Genomic DNA, 24,229 nt, shown 5'->3' with positions numbered 1-24,229 from the left:
CGAAGTACTTGTTCAGGGGGCTTGCTCCAGTCAACTTGGTCAGCCCTAGGCAGAAGTCCTTTATGAGGGGACAGTCAAGTATGTAGTGTCTCGCATCTCTGCAAGGATACCCACAGGAGAAGCTACCATCTCCTTGTCCAAACTTGGACTTGAAATGGGGAAACCTCCTGTGTCCAGTCAAAATTTGTGTTGTCAACCAGCAACAACTTGCTGGAGTGAGGCCAACTACAGGCATGAAGGCATAGGTCGGCCTACCTACTGTACTTTGAGTCCAGTGCTCTCACCAGTGTGTCATCGATCATTTCAGTAGAGTACCTTTTATGTATGTAGTTGAGGGTTCAACCATCCTCGTAACAAATGGGCTACTGGTTCCTGCCTTTGCCAGCTGATTGGCACGTTTGTTGCCAGGGTTCCTGGTGTGGCCTCGGATCCATTGCAAGACAACATGTCATTCGTGCCTTGCCCTCAGTACCCTACCTCTGATCTCCTGTACTAGTGGATTGCGATGGTACCAGTCGCTCAAGGCCTGTAGCAACGACTGGCTATCTGAGTATACTGTGACTGGCTTTGGACATGGATGTGATAGGATCGATCCACTGGGACGCCCCCTCCAGGGCCACCAGTTTCACCTTGAATACGGACACTTTCTCGTTCAATCTGACTGATTGAAAGTACACTTCTACTCTGTTAGAGAAGACACAGTATGCGGCTGCTGTCCTTACCTACTAAGCTGCTGTCCTTCAAGCCATCAGTGTATATTTCAACACCGGTATTAGTTGGTTCACCGACATCCCAATCAAGTCCTATCCTATGGGCTGGATGGATCTTTAGTATGTCTGTTTGACGCCTAAGTCTGATCGGGTACTTCAGATTACAATGCGTAGTCTCTATACCTTCCACTGTTGTCCTGTAGAACGCTGCCTCTTGGCTGACTGACACTGAATTAAAGATCAGAAGGCTGTCTTTCGACTTAGCCTGATTCGGAAAGGAAGGAAGGAGGGGTGTAGCAGGTGGGGATAAAAGTCTGAGGAAAGTGGGAAGGAAGGAAGGAAGATTAGAATGGGAATCCCATGGGCATCATGCATCGCGTTTATTAACAGAGATAAAAATAAAAGGGAGTACCGAATGGTGGTCGCTATGGACCAGTGCTTGATGCACTTTACAATTGCTTACAGTGGTTACAGAATGAGAGATAGTGCTGATTGCACCTTACAAGCAAAAAGGTAAGGTGCATGATGCCGGAAAGAATACAGTTTGAAACCAGAATTAGGAATGTAATACAAATTGTGGAATTACATTGAAGAGTGCGGCTTGCACTTAACAGAATTGAAATCCAAGTAAATTTAACAAAACCAACTCGCGGCGGGGATAGGCTGAAAGTACAGGAGGCAATGTGCTTCCAGATGACAAAGGAAAAGATGCCTACAGATGATGAACGACAAAACGATGGCTACAAAGCCGTCGCGGCACGATCAATACAGAGCACTGTGGCATGAGAGGGGAGTGCATGTAAGCACTTTACAGAGACATGGGTAAGTGAACAAAGAAATTAATACAATAAACATGTAGAATATAATACAAATATATAAAAACAAAATATAATATGTGACAAGCGAATAGAAAACACAGAAATATTTACAGAGTTTACATTGGTGCCTTAAGCCGTAGGATGACACTTCTCAAGAGTCAGTTCGTGAGGTCTTCGTCATCTTCATGGTCTGATCGCATGGAGAAGTAGTTGGCGAATGCATTGCATGAGTTGACAAACTTCAGGAAGTGGTCAAAGCTATCCTTATGGGCGCACAAATAGTCTAAGTTCGGCGGCCACAATTGTCCATGGGAGTTGCAGAAGCTTATGAGGTCACTTCTGTAAGGCTCGTAGAGAGGGCAGTCGAAAAGAATGTGGAACGAGTCCCCAACAGAGGAGTTGTTGCAGGTACGTAGCATCGCTTCTTCTCCCGATCCTATGTAGATAGGATGGGATATTCCCATGCCCAGTTAGGCATTGAGTTAGGTAGAATGATGGTGTGATGTACTTATACCTCTGGCGTTTGTGAATAGAAGGCAGAAAGCTAAACGTCGTTCGGCCAGTTGTAGAATTGTTCCACTTGCCTTCCCAGAGGTCGATGCTTCTGTCATGCAGATGGTTGCTTATGTAGCTGGTCGGTATTAGCCCGAAAGACGGGCTTATTAGGAGTTCCGTGGCTCGTTTGGCCAGCTTGTCCGCCTTTTCATTGCCTGGAATGTTGTGGTGTCCAGGCACCCATCTAAAAGAGATGTTTTTCCGTTGGCTTAAGTTCATTGCAAGGTGGTAGACCTTAATGCCAGTGGCGGTCAGCTTCCTGGTGCCCCTGATGACACTGAGTACGTACCGGCTGTCTGTGAAGAAAGTTGTCACCTTTGAAGTTATGACAGTGACTGGTAACAGTGGCGAGTGCCTTGCACATAGCCCACAGCTCCGCTTGGTTGTTGGAGCAGTGGGTGCAAAGCTTGTGGTACTCTTCATGGACGATTTTTTTACTAGAAGTCTGGTAGATAACAAAGGCAGACCCGGTGCCCAGGTCATTCTTAGCGCCGTCGGTGTAGACGTGCCAATCCGCTATGCGATCTTCGGGATTGTAAACGGTGCTGATGATGTCATTAGTGGACCTTGCAGGGTGACAGAGCGTAGCAAAGGTAGTGATATGTTTGTCAATGCCGTGGAGCTTGATTTTGTTGACAGTTTCGGCAGAGGGAAGGTGGTTGTTCGTGACAAGGTTCTGTATTTTATCAGTATCGAGGTCTTGAATATTGTCTTGCAGAAGGTGCCATTTCCAGACTCTGGTTTTAATTTTGATGTTGATAGGAGTCATGTTGGCGATTGTTAGAAGGGCGTCGGTTGGCGCTGTCTGATACGCTCTACAGACACGAATGGCGAAACCTCTTTGGATGGACAGTAGTTTCCTTTTATTATGTATAATGTCAACTCTGTTGCCCCAGATTTCGGCTGTGTAGAGCAGGGCGGGCTCGATTGCCCCATTATAAATTAGCCTGCAGTGCTTGGCAGAAAGGCCCCAGGTGTTCCTAGCGATATGATATAATAAGCTTGCACTTCACGCCGACGTATACTATTATTAGAACACTTACGTGCAGTGGCGTTACAGGAGTGGAATTCCCGATCCGGAAATTTTTCAACTTTTAGAGAGAGGTTTTTCCGCTAGCACTTTCAGTAGTGTAAAACTATCATCATCAGGCGGTACATAGAATTCGATAGTTCAAGCTTTCCGAACGATGTTCCGACGGTTTTTTGAAAAATTCTCAATGTCGAATATTTCGAACGATATTTCCGACGGTTCGGCTGATTATGGTTTTCGAATATTATTTAAAAGGTTCTTACGTCATAGCGTGAAGAAATGATGATAAATAAACATTAACATTAGAAATGTCTGTTAATGAACATAGTTCGTTCAAGTATGCGCACCAACGTAAAATAAGCTTATAAGCAACGAAGGAGTATTTTTATCTTGGGTTGAGTTGTTTGAACGCTGTTATCCAAATTTGTGGGAGCTCGAGAGTTGGGGAGTTGCATGGTATAGTAGTAGAAATAAAGAGTGTCTCCCAAATAAAGAAGTAGAAACAAAGTAGTAGAAATAAAGAGTGTCTCCTCTCGAGCTCCCACAAATTTGGATAACAGCGTTCAAACAACTCAACCCAAGATAAAAATACTCCTTCATTGCTTATAAGCTTATTTTACGTTGGTGCGCATACTTGAACGAACTATGTTCATTAACAGACATTTCTAATGTTAATGTTTATTTATCATCATTTCTTCACGCTATGACGTAAGAACCTTTTAAATAATATTCGAAAACCATAATCAGCCGAACCGTCGGAAATATCGTTCGAAATATTCGACATTGAGAATTTTTCAAAAAACCGTCGGAACATCGTTCGGAAAGCTTGAACTATCGAATTCTATGTACCGCCTGATGATGATAGTTTTACACTACTGAAAGTGCTAGCGGAAAAACCTCTCTCTAAAAGTTGAAAAATTTCCAGATCGGGAATTCCACTCCTGTAACGCCACTGCACGTAAGTGTTCTAATACTAGCGATATGATTTATCATATTCGCTTTCTGCTTAATTTTGTGACAAGTCTCTTCGATGTGATAATTCCAACTCAAGGTTGGATCTATGTGCACACCAAGGTATTTAATATGAGGTTTCATATTTTCATTTTTATTTTCTTCCCTTTCAGATAAATACAGAGGGGCCTTTGTAACTGTTTGCGACGGGAACGCTTAGTGCAAACTAGGCCCTCGCATTTATTGTAGTTAATTGGCAGTTTATTCCGATCGCTCCAATTGTGAATGATGTTGAGAGTCTCATTTGCCTTCTGTTGCAGAATATCACGGTTCTGGTGCCGAATCATTAAGATGGTGTCATCGGCAAAACCTTGTATATGTGTGTCCTCAATGTTGCATATCATCTTGAGGAGCTCATCGTAGACAATATTCCAAAGTCCCGGCCCGCACCGGGAACCCTGGGGACAACCTCTGTTTACATTCTTTGTTATGTTCAAACCTCCAGAAAGGAAGCTGGCCTTCCTGTCCGTGAGGTTACTAGGGCAGTTCGTATCCCTAAGCTTTTTAAGAATGGCGGGCCACCAGAGGTGGTCGAAGGCTTTTCTGAAATCCACGCTCACTAATAGGGCATGATTGTTTTGGTTCCAAGCATTGCCAATGAATTGTACGACGTTGTTAATGGCTGTTAACGTAGAATAACCAGGCCTGAAGCCATATTGGTTATTATTTAATGCCTTGTTGCTGGCGAGGTGCCAGTTAATGTGGCTAATGATTAGGCCGTCAAGAACCTTGCCTAGAGATGAAAGAAGGCTGATAGGTCGGTAGTCACCTTCAGAGGTAGGTGTGCTAATTTTGGGGATGAAAATGATTTTAGCAATCTTCCAGCTTCGTGGAAAGTCGTTATTAATGAGGCAGGTGTTGTACAAAAGCACAAAAGTGATAGGGACTTCCTGGAAAGCATGCTTAACAGACTCGGCCGTTATGCCGTCAATCCCAGGGGCCTTCTTATTAGCCATTGAGCTTATGGATTTCCAAATCTCGTGGAATGAAAACCATCTGTCCTTCTTGCTTGTGTAGGCATCTGCTATAGTAGCCCTAACATGATGGTGGTAGTAGTAGTAGTAGTAGTTGAAAGGACCATGGCCGAAACACATAGGTATAGCCTGGTAAGACCAGAAGAGGAGGAAGATATAGAGTTGGTTGAGAGTAAGTTAGGGTGAAGGGGAAATAAAGTTGGATAGGATAGAAGGAAGGTAGTCAACCTGGGATCATGAGACCCCATGGGCGCCCTGCATCGGTCTTTATTAAAACAGAAAACAGATACATACAAAATAACATATAAAACAGTGGTTACAGAATTAGGCGCGACAAATGATATAAAACAAACAGATTACAAGAGATAACAGCAGGGCCATCAAAACAGAAGACTGGCCTACGGAACAATGAGGTTACAAGTACCCAGACCGATTGGCGGGTTGTACACATGGGATTACATGAATTAAACCAATATTACAAAATATAAAGCTACACTAATTTACAAAGTATAAGTGAGATACAAAATATAGAGCTGCACTATTTTACAAAGTTTAAGTGAGATATAAAATATAAAACAAATACACAAATAGCTACCTCCCCATAGGGAGACAGTCGCCCAACACAGCCAGTGAGGATTGGCGGGTTGTGCGGTACAAAAGCATGACATTATACACAGGAGTTATTATACAGCAACGAGGTGATCCTAGTACATGAGACAAGATTGTCTTAGTACACAACGTACTATTATACCTAAGAAAGGATCTTGATATCTTTGACATACTTACATAAAGCCTGATAAATATTCTTGTTCTTTATAAGGTGGTCCAATTGACACGGCCAGGCGATGTTTTCTTCCAACGTTGTCTTGATAAGGGTCCTCCTCTCCTGATCGAAAAGGGGGCAATCCAACAGAATGTGTTCACTGTCCTCCCAGGAGGCAGACGGGCAGGAACACAACCCATTACCAATGTTCAGGAAACGGAACAGATAGCTTCCCATGTTACCGTGCCCCGTAAGCAGCTGGGTAAGTTCATACGTTGGAGTAAAGTGCCGGTTGGTATTCCTCTCCTTTACAGTGGGGAAGAACTTATAAACAGTTCTACCTGTACTGCTGTTCGCCCACCTGTCGTCCCACCGGTCGATGATGTAGGTGTTCACCTGCCTAGCTACCCAGCAGTAGGGAATCTTGTCATATACAAAATTGTCCAGATTCGTGATGGCCTTCTTGGCTAACTTGTCAGCCTGCTCGTTGCCCCTCTCCCCTGTGTGACCTTTGATCCACCTGAGATCCAAGGAACCGCACTGGGTGGAGTCCAGAGCGTAGATAATGTTTTTTATAATTGGAAGCTTAGTGTTCCTCTTTATAATCTGATGAAGCGCCACTTTACTGTCTGTATGTACGGTGACGTTAGTGTTGGTATGGCCACTATTATTGTTGTTTAGGTAGTCGATGGCTTTAGACAGAGCCATAGACTCCGCCTGATTATTGGTGCAATAATCAGCCATCCTGAAGTAGTACTGATATATTGTCTTACCAGTTGGCGCGTGCACCACGAAGGAACCACCGGTCCCTTCTGGTGAATGAGAGCCATCGGTGTAAATGTTTATTTCACTCTTAGCCGATGGCACACTGTCCATATTGACCCTATACCTTGGGTCGGTGGCCGGATGGAAGTTCACAGGGGTAGTGAGGTCCAAACCTTTGTCCACAGTAAGGTCTATGATGCGTGGGATGAGATCACCCACCACAAAGTGCTTGCTGTTCTGCGTACACTTTTCCTTTGAGATGTTCTTCTTGTCTAGCCTTCTGATGTTGTGGAGGATGTACCTACCCATAATATAGAGGTCGATGGGTACAAGGTTGTTGATGACCAGAATGCCATCAGAAGGGGCAGTCCTATAAGCCCTGGCCGCATAAAGGGCCGCCAGCCTTTGTAGGGATAAGAGCTTCCTACTGATGTGGACTAATTTAACCCTATGGCCCCACACCTCGCAGCCATAGGTGGCGATCTGCTGCGTGACCGCCAAGTAGGTGGCCCTCCTGGCCCTGTAGTTAAGGCCCCACTTATTCCTAGCAATAGTCGCTAGGGCACTGTTAACTTTGAGGGCTTTGTCATACGCCTCCCGTACGTGATGCTTCCACAGTAGCTTTTGGTCAAGATACAGCCCCAGATATTTTATGGTGGTCACATGCTGAATCTTGTTATTCATAATCTTGACAGCTGGGGGTTTAGACAGTGGGTTGCCCCTGGGGAACAAAATACAGTTACATTTTTTATAATTGATGGTCAAGTTAACCCTGACGCTCCAGTCAAAAACCTGGGTCAACAGGTCATTCATTTTGCTTTGTAAGACCTCCTGATTGGTGTGTGACATCACAATAACAGTGTCATCGGCGTACCCCTGTATCATTGTGTTCAGGGGCTTACCCTCTTGGATCTTAAGAAGGTCATTGTACAGGATATTACACATAAGTGGGCCGGACTTCGACCCTTGCGGGCAACCCCTATTAATAGTGGTTGAGTGTAGAACCTTACCGTTATGGTAGTAACTGGCTCTTCTATCGTGGAGATAACTACAGATGAGGTTGTAGATATTACCTGGGCAATTGGTCCTACCAATCTGGTGCAGGATCTCCGGCCACCAAGCGTGGTCGAAGGCCCCCTTAAAGTCAATTGCTACCAACAAGGTGTGCCTACCTTTCTTCTTCTCCTTGTTAATGTAGTCAATAAGGTTATCGAGGGCACTAATCGTGCTTTTGCCCTTCCTAAAGCCGAACTAAAGCGGATGAAAGAAGTTTTTCGACTCCAGATGGTAATTTACTCTGTTGTTGATAAGCGAGTCTAGTATCTTACCGAAGAAGGACAAAAGGAAAATCGGGCGGAAGTCAGAGGGGGTCATAGTTGTTTTACTGGGGTCTTTCGGGATGAGTTTGATGGAGGCTTTCTTCCAGCTTTTAGGGAAGTACCCGATCTCGAGACATTTGTTGAAGATGACAAGGAATGTTGTAGGAAGCGCCTCTTTGGCAGTCCGCCAAGAGATGAAGTCGGGTCCTGGGGCCTTATTCCTTTTTATGTTTTTGGCTTCTTTACTGATTTCATTGGCAGTGAATGGCTTATCATTGTTCTCCCAGTTGTAATTATTAATCCGGTTTCTGATTGTCTTGTGATATTGATTGTCATTTGATGGGTCGTCCGTAGGGAAGAGAGCATCAAAGATACTTTGACAAGTATCCTCTATGGAGGTGGTGTAAGATCCCTCCCCGTCCTCAATGGTGGGAGGGATACAGCTGGATTTTAGTTTCTTTCTAACAGTGTAGTAGGGGATAGCCCAAGGGTTATCCCCGCACTTATTAGTGCAGAAATTGCGCCAGGACTTCGTCCTGGAAGAGTTAATCAGCTGTTTGTACTGCTTGTAACTATCCATGTAAGCCTTCCTCCTTTGTTCTTTACGAAGGAAGTGGGTCTACTTCCCTCTTGAACTTCCTCCTTCTCCGCCTTACCTCTCTCCTCTTTATGGTGAGATCTTCGTTCCACCAGGGTGCATTCTCCTTGCCTACCTTAATGCTTGTGGAAAGGTACACAGCCGTGTGAATGGTATTAGTCAAATCCTCGATTGCTTTGTCCAGCTCGTCGTTTGTGCTTAGGTTAATAAGGGGTGGCGGGTTCCACAGGTCGGCGAGGCAGATGTGGAATCTTTCCCAGTTGGTAGTGCGAATAATTTTATAGTTGGGAGTTACCTTATTGTCCTTGATGATAGTCTCAATATAATTGTGGTCACTGGCAGAGCAGTGGTCCACTGTACTACAGTAGATGTCCTGATTGAGAATCGTGGGGTTACCCAGGCAAACATCCACCCAGCTTTCCCCCCTAGCGGTGGAGTAAGTGGGCAATGGACTCTCGTTCAGCGAGGTTAGGTTGAACATGGCCATAAATTCGCACAGCCGAAAGCCCCTAGGATCTTCCACCGGGCTGTGCCAGAGATGTGATTTAGCGTTAAAATCACCAAGAATGAGCACGGAGTTGTGACTTAAACAGTCCATAGACCTTCCTAGCATTTCCAGGGGGGCCCGAGGTCCTCATCAGGGGAACAGTAAAATGATATCACATACAACGAGTCTCTAGGGGTCTCGACCCTAACAGTAGTGAAGTAACTGGTGGAGTGTTGAGTTATCAGTTGCACGGTGAGACCTTTATTATATACCACGATACCAGTTTTTATTCTATGATCACTGCATTTAGTTGTTAGTACCTTACCAGATCCGAGCATAGCCACCTTCTCATTTACCACATATGGTTCCTGGATCACCAACAGGTCTACTTCCTTGCTTAATGCCATATGCAGAGCTTCAGAGGAGGCAGCTTTTGCCCTCTGCAAATTGATTTGCAGGATCTTTAGGTTCGATGGCTTGCTATCCATTATCAGGTGACTACAACAGAACACTGTCCCCAAGTCTGAAGATGTACTATTCGTACTGTATTAACTTAATTTGGTTGACCTTATACCGCTGTAACTGTGGACAGCACTTGTCGAAAGCGTTGTGGTCCGTTTGTAATGCTCTGTGTTCCGGCACTGTTTTATTATACCTCCTGCAGTTTACACATATTGGGTCTTTTCCCAGGTTAGGGCACTCCTTAAACTTATGTTTATTGGTGCACTGGGTGTACCTTTGCTTGTCAGTACAACTATGGGAAGTGTGCCCGAATCCAGCACAGTTGTAACACCGAGTTATGTCTATATAGTCGTCAATGGCTATGGAACTCCATCCCAGAAAGACCCTTCGTTGTTGCATGAGAATGTTCCGTACGTCTGGTCTCACGCTTATAACAGTGTGAGTACGTTGACTGCCTCCCGTTGTGTGGAAACTATGTGATACTTTTGTACTTTCAAGAAATTCTTCCTCGCTAATTCCTTCCTGAATTTTATTATTTTGTCTGTAAATGTCTTTGATCAATTCTGCTCCTTCTTGATCGGTAGGCGCATTATAGAGGATTATCTTTGGGGACTTCTTTCTTCTTTCGGTGACTTTAATTTTATCAGCGAGTCCTTCTTCTGACTGCACCGCTTTTTTTTAGGGTTTGTACGTCCTTGTCATCTAAAACTTGTATTTTTAAGTTTCCCTCAGGGAGGGGACGGATGGCTTTTATTTTTATTCCCAGCTGTTTGGGATCTACGTGGCTCTGTAGTAAGTCCAGTGTTTCCTCTGGTATAGGAGTGGGCATGTCTGGTTGTTTAATGACCGATACTATAATTTCATGGTTGATATTTCTCGGATTTTTTACCCCTTCGAGCGCTGCAGATTTTTCGGCTATTAGTTTGGTCGTTTTACTTTTAGGGTTGCCAGCCCGTTTTGTGACCTCTGCGTAGGTGCTTATGCTTGGTCTCTCATTTGACCTGGCCAGAGTTTTAACACGCTCCCTTAGTTCGAGCACCATTCCGAAAATCTGGTTTGCGGCCGCATGCATCTTTACAGCAGCCTCTTTAACAGCTGTCCTTTCTTTAGATTTCACAGATACGTTCGAGTTCGATGGTATTTTGGAGAAGATCACCTCCAGTTGCTCGTTAATAGTATTTAGGATATCTTCTTCTATGAAGCTATTATTAGAGACAGTAATGTCCTCTTTATCCCCCTCCATGATTGATAATAATTAAATGGATATAACAGAAAGAAGCAGGGAATTTTAACGAGTCTAATGATATATCACACACCAAGATGCTCCCAGAAAAACACCCCAAAACAGCCGAAAACCGCCGAATTAGGGGCTGGTAGGGGATGACCACGTGGCGAGGACGATGACCTTTGACTCCTTTGTGTTGAGGTCAATTTAAGAATGGTAGTAACTTAAGTTCTAGTGGACGCAGGTGGATGAAACTTTTTCCCATAGATAAATAGAATCCCAGACATCGAGATACCAAAAATGAACCTGATCGGAGGCCCGAAAAGTCCGCACGAAGGCCCGATATCATACACGTGTTGGCCTCGAAAAAGGAGAACGGCTCGTCCGATATTAAAAATATTAACGGCGATAGAACCGGCATAAAAACCGCTTTCAAACGATATATAGAATAACCACTAACCGGAGATGGCGGCCGGAATATCTAAAACTTCCGGAGGTCGAATCTTCTGAACCGTTAATCCGATCCGGACGAATAAGACATAAAACGATAGCCCTCAAAGAGATGTATCCAAAGATGTATAATAATCCACGGATTGATGAGTTGTTTCGCCGATGCGATGATCGAAATTCGGAGCACGTAGAACACACTACCATACGGTACCGCGACCAGGGGTCCTCACATGATGGTGGTGGTCCAGATCGTCGTCAATGTTGTCTTCTGGAAAGTGATAATTCAGAAGGTTTGCGATGTTTTCTTCGATGTTGTAGGTATTGGAGGTGAAATTATTATTAAGGATGTAGGGAATAGTGGCCTTGTTTGAGCTTCTAAAGATAATTTTGTACTGTTTGCCCCAAGGATCTTTACTTTCTTTGCTACAGAATTTGCGCCATGCCATGGTTCTGGCTTTATCGATGTTACTTTTGTATAGCTTAAGTTTGCCAAAATATTCCTTTCGCAGATTCTCCTTGGTGTCATGGTCATGAGTTTTCATCCAACGCTTCCTAAGTTTGCGTATACTTCGCTTTTCGTTATCAAGTTCATGGTTCCACCAGTGGGTACGATTGGGGTTGTGTTCTTTCATTGTAGAGGAGAGGCTGACAGCCACATTGAGAGAGGTGGTGAGATGCGACACATAGGTATCAATGTCGTTGGCAGAATCCAAAGGGAGAAAGTTAACTTCCGCCAATTGGTTGCGAATAGCATCTTGAACTGGTCCCAGTTTGTATTTCTGCAATAGTGGGCAGAATCAGAGCTGGCCCTATGCCCAGGTTTCTCAAGAATTGTGATGATATACTTATGATCGCTGGCCGTAACAGTTGGAAGAGTTTCACACTTGATGATACTAGCACCTACCAAGGTTGGAGCCAGACAGACGTCGGTCCAGCCCTTTGCTCTGCTTGTTTTGAACGTGGGGAGGTCCGAGGAGTTTAGAGAGATACCGTCGATATCATTTAATAAATTATGCACCAGCCGTCCTCGTTTGTCCTCTTCATCATTGAACCACAGTGCCGACTTAGCATTTATGTCACCAGCGATAATGTATTTTTTGTCGCCAAGCTTATGAAGGACATTGTGCAGTTCACCTATACAATCATCATCGTCGTCGAATGGCGAGAAGTAGATATTAACAACAAATTCAATAGATTCATTGTGGATGGCGGCAGTAGTGATTCTGTAAGAGCTTAGCTCAGGAATCAGAGTAATGTTGACATTCTTGTTTCTAACGATGATTCCACATTTTGGCCTTACATTATTGTAGCATTTGCTAGGGATTTGCCAACTTCCATACCTAACGATCTTATTCTGTATGGTATAAGGCTCTTGGACCAGGAGGATGTCCGCACCCATGTCGTTTGCAGATTTGAGGGCAAGAGAACTAGCTGCCTTCGCACGCTGGGTATTGATTTGAAGGATGCATAGGGGAGAGGAATTGTTGACATTGTGGTTGATGTTTAACCGGGTAGTATTATTGGTGGAGTTAGGTCCCATAATTGGTCTGGTTAATTATCTGCTGTCTAATTAATTGGGCAGTGGGGCATTGAGGGCTGTAGGCATTGTGGTCCGTTTTCAGTTTTCTGCCCTTTGGCAGGTTTTCGTTTTCTTTGGCGCAGTTAACACATTTAGGTTTGTGGGTTTTGGCACAGTCTTGGTACTTGTGTTCGTCCCCACAATGGCTGCAGGATTGATGTTTTTGGCAGTCTTTGGCTAAATGTTGGAATCCGCAACACCTGTAGCATCTAATCAGAGCAGAAAGTCATCCACCTTAATCTGAGCCCAAGATAGGGCAACATACTTTAAATTTAAGAGTTCTTTCCTCATCTTGGGTGAGACACTGATCACCAAGTGGCGGCAGTTTTCCTTGGATTTACCTCTGATATTAATCTGCGTAAGCTTACAATTAGATTCGTACTCGTCTTTATCCATCTTCCCAAGTGCAAGGTTTTGATCATACAGCATATGCAAAACACGGTCGGCTTCCACCGAGTTGGGAACATTTATCAGTATAAGTTTTGGGCTCCTTCCCTCTGAGACTTTGGTTCTCACATTGGATTCGATTTCCTTAATTTCTTTTATTGCTTTCTCTAGCTTTTCACCTTCCTGTCTGTTGCCTACACGAAAGCAGACACCGTCGCCTTTAACCTCACGGACCGCCTTCACATTTACCTTAATTTTATGAGGCTCAATTTTCTCCATTATTTGTTTTGTTATTACTTTCATATTAACCCTTTCCCCATCCATAGGATTTGGGTAAACTATAAGGGTATGGCTACTCCCACTCCCTTCTCTGTTGGCGAGCGATCTGTTGATAGATTTAGTGGTCTGACTAGGCTTGCAAGCCAGTTTAGCCATGTCGGCATACGTTGGTTGCACACTGGTTTGGTTGTTTGGACAATGTTGGTGTTGGTGGACCACACTTGCTTATTGTCTTGTTCTTAGTTTGGTTAACATGCCATACATTTGGTGTACAGCACCAAAAAGTTGCGCAACACGTTCTTTTATTTCCTTGCGCTCTTTAATCTGTATGTTGGACTTGTAGGGAAGCAAGTCTAGGATGCGCTTCAGTTGAGTAAAAGTAAAGAGAAAGACATTCTGAAGGATGTCTTTCTCTTTGGCATCGCCAGCAGAATCCCTATCGATAGCACTAGCAAAGGAATCTGAGGCAGGGAGGCTGGAATGAGGAGAGTCCTCGTGGGGTAATTCACCCGAAGAGCATGTGGCATCCATAATAACAAGTAAAAACGATGCGAAGTTAAGACCAAAATAATAAGAAAGCAGAGAGCCGGAAAGCAATAATGATTGATGAATAAATAAAAACGATAAATAATAATTATACTAAATTTAGCTAAAATAACAAATAAACTAGCCTAAAAACAGATATACAACACTACGCAAAAAGTATAGCAAAAATAAAAATTTCGAAAAACTTTTTTTTTTTTTTTTTTTTAACTAAAAATAATTAAAAATGTAGCACTGAAAAAATGGCGAATTTTGGACAAGCCCAACGATATAAGATAACGTACAAAGCGGTCACCGAAGCCCGAGAAAACGGNGCCGAACAATATAAGATAATGTACAAAGCGGCCACCGAAGCCCGAGAAAACGGGCGATTACACAGCCGAATTAGGGTCAGGTAGGGGTGATGACCCAGCCACGTGCTAAGGTCAATGACCTCTGACTCCTTTGTTCATACCTGATCCTAAAATGGCCATAACTCCTTAAAAAAATAATACTAATGCGACCAAATTTAAGGATGGGTAGAGAAACCGCCCGAAAAGGAGTAACACTCGTGGCCCGATAAGCCCGCATGTCGGCCCGAAACACGAAAAGTGTTCGTCGCGAAAAAACTAAAACGGCTTGTCACAGACAAAAACGGAAAGCGCCGTTGAAAAGAGCATAAAGCCCCTACCTGACGATATGAAAGATGACCATGTGCGAGCGAAAACAGGCTGGAGAAAGTTGTTCCAAACCCAAAACTTCCGAAGGCTGCCAAACAAAAACGGCTAAACGGATCCTAAAAAACCACACACCAATTGAAAGCACTCGACGAGAGGAATCCAACGATGTAACTCACTAGATGGATTAATCCATAGGCCCCTCTTGGCTGACTGTCAGATGCAACGGGAGCAACCTGGCCAAAACTAGGGCTGCATCCATAGACACAGTTCTGTACACTCTCATGATTTGCAAGATGGCGGGTCGCTGGATCGTGAGCAAAGTCTTACTCTGACATTGGCAGAATCTTTCCACCATACTCCACAGGCATAGCAGATAACGCATTCTACACACATCTTATAAATGGATTGAATCGCTTCTTTGCTAAGCCCATAATCCTGCCTAGCTAGCCTCGATAGTTCTGCTATCGTTTGGTTTGTTCTGACACAAACACTCCTCAAGTGGGGCATCCAGCATAGTGTCTGGTCGATGATTACGCAGAGTTACTTTAACTCATTCACCCTTTGGATGGGGTTGCCCCGAATCTGGTATATTGGCTGGCATGCCAACACTCCAGTTCGGGCCACTGTCAGGGCCTCTGATTTCTCAGGGCTGAAGGAGAGCTTATTCAGCTCTCCCCAACGAACAAGCCGTTCTATTGCTTTGTTGCCGCGACTCTCCATGTCGTGTTTGCTATATCCTGCAACTACTAACAACAGGTCATCAGTGTAAGCCTGCAGTTGAACTTCGTCCGGGAGGACTAGTTGCTATACCGTGTTGGCGAGAATGTTCCACAATAGGGGACCTATACAAGGATCCTTGTGGGCAGCCCCTTTCCAGTATCCTCTCATAACTTCTGCCTGGTGTCTTGTAGACCACCATGCGGTCACTCAGGACACTCCTGGAAAGTGATACGAGGGTGGTTGGCAGGTTCGTCTTCCGCAGTTCACCCCTTATAGATGGCCACCAGACATTGTCGAAAGCCCCCGCAATGTCCATCGAAACGAGTGACGTGTGGAGGCGGTTCTGGCGAACCAGATCCACCGCCCGATGTAATGTAACATGTCCACACGCCTTGCAGGTGGACATGTCTGGCTGGAATCCATACTGGTGTGGGTGTAATGTAACATCCCTCTCCACTTGAAATTAAATAAAATTCTGTTGCTGAGGATTCTGTCAAGAACTTTCCCCAGCACTGGCAATAGGCTCATTGGCCTATAGGACTTAACCTCATTCTTCGGGCTCCTACTCTTATGTATAAACACAAGATGCGCCCACTTCCACTGCACTGGGAAATGACCCAGGAGCAGGCACTTCTGATACAAGACATGGAGCAGGTTAGGACGTTCCTGTTGCGTAACTTGTATCATTTCGGCCAGGTTCTTTCCTCTTCCTTAGGTTGCCGATGGTGTGAGCTACCTCAGAGTCTGTCATTGGCACAGGCATCTCAGCCTCAAGAACGGGCAACTCCGCGTCACTTCGAAGCTGCTTCTGTTCTTCAGTGTCCTCGGACCACTCATCGCATGGAAAATGTGAGCGGAGCAACACCTCGATCGACTCCTCCTGTGTGGAGGTTAGGGTTCCATCAGGTTTCTTGATGGACCCCAAGACCGTACTACGCTTTAACTTGCCTGCCACTAGCTTGTAGGGGAGGCAGAATGGATTTTCGTCACTAATTTGCTGACAGAAACTGAGCCATGAGGTCTTTTTTGCATCGTTCAGTTTATACTTGTACTTGGCATTGCCCTTCATCAGTCATTGGGTGAAATGTGCATTGATTTTGCACATTTTACCCAATGAACTGAGCAGAGATCTGTCTCTGCTCTGTTGACTGCTTTGTGCCAAACTGCAGAGATTTGTCTCAGCAGTTTGGCACAAAGCAGTCATCTTGCCACAGTTGTCATGGCAGTCATGATGCAATATGTTGATGAAATGATTCAGGAGGAATGATGCATCACAGTCCAACAGCTTGAAGAATGGTTGTGCATTAATGCTAGGAGTGTTCATCAAATCATTTATGAACATGGGTATTTCAAAGTGTGTTCATGATGGGTTTTGAAGCAACTCAAGATTGACCAAAAAAAGCAAGGAAAATCATTGTTTTGGAACTCTTGTGTGAGGATAGCCAGGGGTAGAGGGTCTAGATTAAACTTGTTACTACTTAATCTGCAATGCAGTCTTCGGGACTGGCCTCTGAGTCGTAGGATGGCTTTTTGAGTTTATGAATATGTAGAGACAAGATGATTGTGTAATCACTGTCTCCTGTCAGGATTCCCAACACCAGATAGGGATGATTTGCATGCCCTATCGTGTGTAAACAATATGCATAGGAGGGTTATTCGACGATAAATACTTCAAACTCAATAAATGAATGGAATCGAATAATAAATATAACAAACATTATTTATTAGATTAAAGAAATAAACTATATACAGAACTCCAAATACCATATAAGAAAGCATTGGGAACATAATGGAGTTTAACAAACTTATATCTAACTGTATCTATTCTATACCTCGCATGAACAACTATTCGAGAGAGAGCTTACAAATATTCAAATATATACTACCTTGATACGTTGTCTTCGTCTTTTTGATGGAGGAGTGGAAGAGTCAAAGGATTTATGGTGGAAAGACCTTACTATGGCTGTCTGGAGTTAAGTGGCACATTCTATGTTCAATGAACTGCCCTCTATGGCATGTTGTATTTTCGTGGACTGCCTCAAATTGCAGGCAAACTCCCCTTTTATTTGGCCATTCTGACCAATAGCATTCACCCACACACAGGATGTTCAAGGATATGTGAAGGGGGTAAACTGACATATGGCTGTTCAAAAAAGTGATAAGGCTAGGCTATGTGGGAAAGGATGTAGGTTTCCTCTTTCTCTAAAAACAACGAATAAAACATCCTTTCTTGTGAATAATATTTAGAGAAATAATATATTTTCTTATAATAATTAACCTAATAAATCCCAATTCTCACACTTGCAACACTGAGTTTGATGGTGACAAATCCTTTGCGTGCATCTTATGATGCATGCAAAGGATTAAGTGCCAGTCAGATAAAGATGTCAATGCTATAAGGAAGTGGTTGCATGCACAGAATCATGACTGGTATTGAGTCTACATACATGCCCTCTTTCAATGCTGGCATATGGCCAAATGCAACGGCAGAGACTGTTGAAAAATAACATGAATAGCTGAAGGTAACAGCTAGATGTCCAAGTTTCATGACTATGTTTCATACTAACAGCAAAATAAACTCTGGTGCATTACTTTTTGGACAAACCTTGTATTTATTATTTTTAATCATGTGTAAGGGAATTTATTTCACAGAAGTAATATAAAAATGATTTTACAGTAGAGCGTCGATTATCCGACTCAGTTGGGAATCAGGTTGGTTGGATAACTGAAAAAATCAGATAACTGAAAAGAATGAAAAAAATGCATTATTAGTATAGTATATTAGTATATCCCATGTAATTAGTATATTAGTATATCGCTATTAACCAACTTTGCGGTGAATTTTCATCGATGTTAAGCCTAACCAATTTTTTTTAAAATAATAATCGCCACTATTGTATCGTTAAAAATTATTTTTAAATTATTTTATTGTTCACAAAATAAACAACCACTCAATTAGAAAATTAAGTCTCGTTTAAATACTGGCCTCCCTTCAATGGTCAAGGCGATGTTGCCAGGTAAAACATGCAAAAATTTAACAAAAATAATATTAAAGTAGCCAAGACATAGCCAAATATTGTAGTGTCACATCACTAGCGGGCATTTGAAATTTGCCGACTAGAACGGTCGGTTAACCGAGGTGATGATTAATCGGGGGTCGTATAATCGATGCTCTACTGTATCAGAAAAATATTCAAAAAATAAATCAATATTTCTTTAAAGATCTAATAATTTGTTATAAATTCCTATATTTCTTAAATTTATTTGTTAGATCTGCAGCTGTAAAGGAAACTAATTCAGGATCTGAACAATCTCCTTCCAATGTTGCTAACAAAGTAAGAATAAAATTTTTGAATTTGGTATATAAATTTAATTAGAAATTAAAACACAATCCAAATAAAAATATTTATCTTTATTCTTTAATATACTGTTTAATTTTATTATTTTAAGATTGTTTTAAATTTTCGCTGGATGATAAAATTTTTCTTTAAAAATTAAGACGTAGTCACTTCCAAAATTTCTGGATGATGATCATATTTCTTTTAAAAGTTCCTTAGTAAAAACTTCAGACAACCCGACCTTCCTTTTTAGGCTACGTGGCCGTCCTGGAAAAAGTTCCTTAAAACATAGAAACAACCAATTAAAAAGTAATAATTTTTTTAAAATTGGATTTGATGATCTTACGACATCTTGCTTCATTCTTCTCTGTTTGGGAGTTTCTTTATATCTACTGGAAATTTGCACTGTTTAATGTAGATTATCTTCTATCCTCCCTCTGGTGGCGAATTATTATTAAGTTTTAAATTTTCGCTCGATGATAAAATTTTTCTTTAAAAATTAAGACTTATTAAGAAATAGGACAATATGATGATCACCCAGAAATTTTGGAAGCGACTACGTCTTAATTTTTAAAGAAAAATTTTAAGATTGTTGTTTAAAAAGTTTACAGTAAATCAGTTCAGATTTTTGGGCTGCTGTTTGGAAAAATTGCAGACCTGTAAAATTCTACCATCATCCATCCATCTGTTTCTTTCCTTAATCTTGAGAATGGAGTTAGATAGATGGGACAGGAGGCCCCGATTAACTATATACAAACTTCTGATGCAAACTGGAAGTCACATTATTTCAATTTAAAAATTTTTCCCTCAAAGATGTTAGATAGATGACCAGCACAACTCTATTGTTAAAGGAAAAGTGTGATGCAGCCAACACATCCTGATAGTCATATTGTTGTATCAGAGTTTTTACTATTTTACTATAGTGGGTGATAAATTACAGTATTTGTATAGGACTTATTGTTATACTGGGGTTTATTGTTGTAAAGGGTATCATTTTAAAGAGGTTTGACTGTATTACATTTGATCAAATATTTTTTTTATCATCATATTAAGAGAGAATTTTCACAATAATAATCTTTTTTATCATTTAATATAATTTTTATAAAATGAAATTAATAAGTGTGATCAGAGGGCCGGCACCTCTTTAGTGCCTCATCAGAATTGACACCACTATGTCCTGATTGACAGGGAAGCTGAGATGGCGTGCTGATTCGGTCACGCAAGCGGCTGCGTGTGTGGGCAATCAGATTCAGGATGGAGATGGGTTGAGAGACAGTGTACCGGAAGTGACTCACTCAGATACCAAGTTAACAACTAATAACAATTTAATTTCAAAGAAAACATGATACAATTTTGTTACAGTTTCATTAGGCCTTAACTTCAAAGGATCTTTAAATGAAAATGGTCACAAGAGAAAGAGTTTACATGAGATTTGCATGGCGATAAATATGTTGGGTTGATGATGTTCGAAAATAGTCTGATGCTCTTGGGAGGTGTTCTTGATTGTGTAGCAAAGTATCATAGTCACTGGAGATAGTTTGTCTTCAAAATGCATAACTGTAAACGAGGAAGTATCCGTTGAACTGAAGTATCTGCAAGAACTAGGTATATCCGTTGGCACTAAATAAGGCACTAGATAAGTTTGATATTCCGTTGAGGGACTGGTGACGACTCTTTGACTGTCTGTTTGGTATCATTTTAAAATGATGAAATTGGGACAGCAGGTTGGAAGGTTGGTGAAAGCATCTTTTTTGACACTGAGAACATAATAAATAATTTATTCCCAGGTGTGAAAGTTGATAGATACTTGTCAAAGTTGATGTTACAATGTTAAATTGTTTATGTTGAAGTCTGATTCTCACATAAGTATATATAGTATAGCATACAGCTATTTCTTGTTTTCTTTCAGTTAGATATTAATACATTAAATTTAAAATAATCATTCATAAAAAAATATATAATTATTTTACACAATATGGTAACAAAAGTATTTTCCCAGGCAGTTATTTCAGAAATAAATAATAACTATTGTTGATTTTTTGTTAATAAAGTATGTACTAAATGATGTTACCACCATCTTCCCCCTTCTTAGATGTTGGACAAAACAAGATACTTTCTATTGGAAATAGGACATTAATAACAATTAAGAAGTTGTAGAGAATGATAAATGTGTGATTTCAGCTTTTCTTCCATACCAAAATAGCAAATTGAACAGGCTATAAAAGAAACAATGCTTACATACATCCCTGCATAACTAGTGTACAATGTAGGAGGTACTGAATACAATGTTCATGCAGCTATAGATAAGTTCGAAAGATCCAGTTGAATGGTAAATACTGAAAATTAGAGGTAAATTTATAAGGAATTTGCTATTGTAGCAATCGAAGACACTATGATTTTAGAATGGTGGCGTATCACTTCAACATGGATACAGCTTGGGAGTGGTTAAATGTCATGTTCAGATTGCAATGGATTGGCTCCAAAATTCTTAGCTGTTGCCTCAATTGATTTTTTTTCCTCTGTAGGGCTGCTTGAAGTTTAAGGTTTATTATACATAGCCACTGAATGCAATATGAAAATATATATTCTGGTTTCTTATGCTGCCATAATATTATAGTTAGCTGTGCAAGTGTCTTGTAGTTTTAAAGTTTCAAAGCTATAAGCATACATCATTGTAGAAAGTAATAGTTTTGAGTATGTAAAATTAAAGATTTGTACAAGGTCTGTTCAAAAAAAAGATTAGACTTTTGTCATACAAACTTTAATACCATGATTACAATATTATACATGCTTGTCCACTTTAGAGTACTCCCCTGCTTGCAATGCACTGTTCTCATTGTTTTTGCACTGTTTGGAATGTTCCCTGGAACTCTTTGTGAGATGGCACCTAACTGTCTGTCTGTGAATAATGTTCAGTATCATCTACAATTTGAAAATGACATCTTTTCAGAGTGTTTTTAACTTTGGAAACAGGAAAAAGTTTGCAGGATCCAAGTTTAGAGAGTAGAGGGTGGGGAAGGACTGCTAAGGCTGTTAGTGGCCAAAAATTGGTCAACAAGCAGAGATGTGAGATGATGCATTGTTGTGATGCAACATCCAGCTCTTGTTTTTTTCACCGTTCAGGCCTTTTTCAGTGCATATCTTTTCTCAAACACCTTAAAACTTCTAAGTAGAATTCCTTGTTAACAGTCTGACCTTGTGGCATGAATTTGTGATGAACTATGACCTGATGATAAAAAAAAACAAAGTTGGTTTCTCAATCTTGAATCTTCCTCAATCAATGTTCTGCCTGATTAAAACACTTAAATCACTTGTGACACTGAATGATTCATATGATCCTTCTTATAGGCCTGCTGAAGCAAAGCTAGTTTCAGTAAAAGTTTTGCCAGTCTTAAAATAAAATTTTACCCAAACAAGTTGCTCCTTAAAATCTTTCATCTTCACATTGCAGAATGGTAACTACACATGTTTACTTTGACAGTTCTAGATTGCCAACCAATCACAGTACTATAATGTGCTAAGTGGTGGTGTTTTACTGGTATTTCTGGCTACCTGGCATCATTTACTGGAGTTTAATCGGTGTTATGGTTCATGCACTAAGACTTTTTTTTTTTTAACAACTTTGTAAACATCAGTTTTTTAATGTATTTTCTAAACAGCTGAATCATTTGATTATGTCCATGTTTGTGTGAATAATGCATTCAGTCTCTTGCATTGTACTTGTGCAAAAGCAGAAACTATATATTGTCATTTTTTTACAACTTTGTAATTGACATTAATGCCTACTTTCAGTAGAGGCAGTAATAGCTTTCACCTTTCATAACCTAAGGGAAAGATGATGGATGGTAGCATTATTCTCTAGTACATACTTAACTTTGTCAACATTTGTCAATGTATACTGTGATTTTTACTATTTGTTGGAATAAAATTTGTTATTGTTGTGTGTGTGTGTGTGTATACATACATATGTATACATTATTATATATTATATATACGTTACTGTGAATGACTGATATCTGGCAAATGTCAACATTCTCCGGTGAATGTCAGCATTCACACAGTCGTTTCGTGTATGTACGAAATATTTGCTAAATATCCTTATTTCTCACTTACACCGGCAAATGTCGACATTCAGCATGCATTGATGGTGAATGTTGAATAAAAATATTTTTATTACGTTAAGACAAAAATGCAACTTTTTAATATGTCAAAATAGGACTTATATAGGTTTAAGTAACAGCGCATGTAAATAAACTGTTTAACCTAAAACGAACAGTACATTCTTAATCAGAAAAGAAAAATAATACGCAATAGTAAACTCACACATATATTATGTGATTAAAGTTATAAAATCTTATTTATTGCAACAACTTAAATTGTTATGGCACTTTGAATTGCACAAGAGTCCCTTGCTTTTACAACTACATTCATTCGTGGAACACTTCTTTTTGCAATGACAGCGTGTATAGCCTTGTCCTCCACTTTTCAAATTAGCTGCAGCTGTTTCTCTCAGTGATATTTCTTGAGAAGAAATCTCATCTATGGAAAGTAACTTTTCTTTACAAATTACGAACTGATCTGTTAATGGTGTCTTTTATTCGGATATTGCTGACATCTTACTGACAACCCCTCTCATCCTCCGCCACTCGACCTGACAAACCGATCCCCATCTCACAGGATCAAAAGAACAAAAACACTATCCAGTGACAAAGTAAGCAGTTTCTACCAAACTGTCACTGGATAGTGTTTTTGCCGGGAAAAGAGGTACGACCTTGTCCTATCTCCGGCTACCCACAAAGGATTTGGTGACAGACTGTCGCCTCTCTGTTGACATTGGTTTCTCGAGTGTTGTTTCGACCTCCACCAAAGCTTATCTGTGCTTGTCGACATACACCGGCGATTGTTCGAATGTATAATAATATAACCAAATATTCGGTCTTTCACCGACGTATTTTGTATGTGTCGACATTCACCGGAGAATATCGACATTCTCTAATTTCGGTCTTTCACAGTAACATATATATTGGCGGTACATCTGTAATATTTATCTAATTTTTGAATTGAAAAAAAAATGCATAAATTAACTAATAGATAAATTATGACAAAGTGAACTTGTATGATATTAGAACATGTGCATAATTTTCTTAGTCTGCTGGAAGTGGTGGTACTAGTGGAGGAAAGTCTGAACAAGAACTGCAGGAGGAAGAAGAATTGCAGTTAGCTTTAGCTTTATCTCAAAGTGAAGCTGAAAGTCAAAAAGAAGTGAGTAAAAATATTTAAGTTCTGCATATAAATATGAGGGGGAAAATGTCAAAAGTAAGGTTTCTTATTTATTTTGGATGTAAACAAACTATAACTTCTACATGCACACCAGGGTGTGTATAATAAAAATTCAACTTAAGCCTCTAACCAATGTGAAAAGGTAAAATTTGAAACAACAAACATTTTCTGAACACCTTCCATGTTCTTCATCAGGTAATCTAGGTCTGGAAAACCGAATTTTAAAATAAATCAGGTAATGCTTCTGACACAATATAGTGCTATAAATTAAGACACT

The 24,229-nt window shown here is 41.0% G+C and overlaps 1 protein-coding gene across 3 annotated transcripts in view; it reads left to right on the top strand.

Annotated features, from left to right (window-relative positions):
- The window catches only part of LOC111638793 (hepatocyte growth factor-regulated tyrosine kinase substrate-like), a 90,779-nt gene that overhangs the window by 42,521 nt on the left and 24,029 nt on the right, over positions 1-24,229 (top strand). For 2 of the 3 annotated variants that reach the window (XM_023384551.1, XM_023384559.1), the window contains exons 9-10: positions 18,606-18,669; positions 23,821-23,934. In XM_023384551.1, the coding sequence (XP_023240319.1) occupies positions 18,606-18,669; positions 23,821-23,934 (178 nt within the window). The remainder of the gene's footprint in view (positions 1-18,605; positions 18,670-23,820; positions 23,935-24,229) is intronic. The other variant, XM_023384553.1, reaches the window with a different exon arrangement.

This window comes from Centruroides sculpturatus, unplaced genomic scaffold, assembly GCF_000671375.1.
Source record: "Centruroides sculpturatus isolate CEXI.00-Female unplaced genomic scaffold, Cexi_2.0 scaffold90, whole genome shotgun sequence".
NCBI classification, from domain to species: Eukaryota; Metazoa; Arthropoda; class Arachnida; order Scorpiones; family Buthidae; genus Centruroides; species Centruroides sculpturatus.
This window is presented reverse-complemented; position numbering and strand designations above follow the sequence as displayed.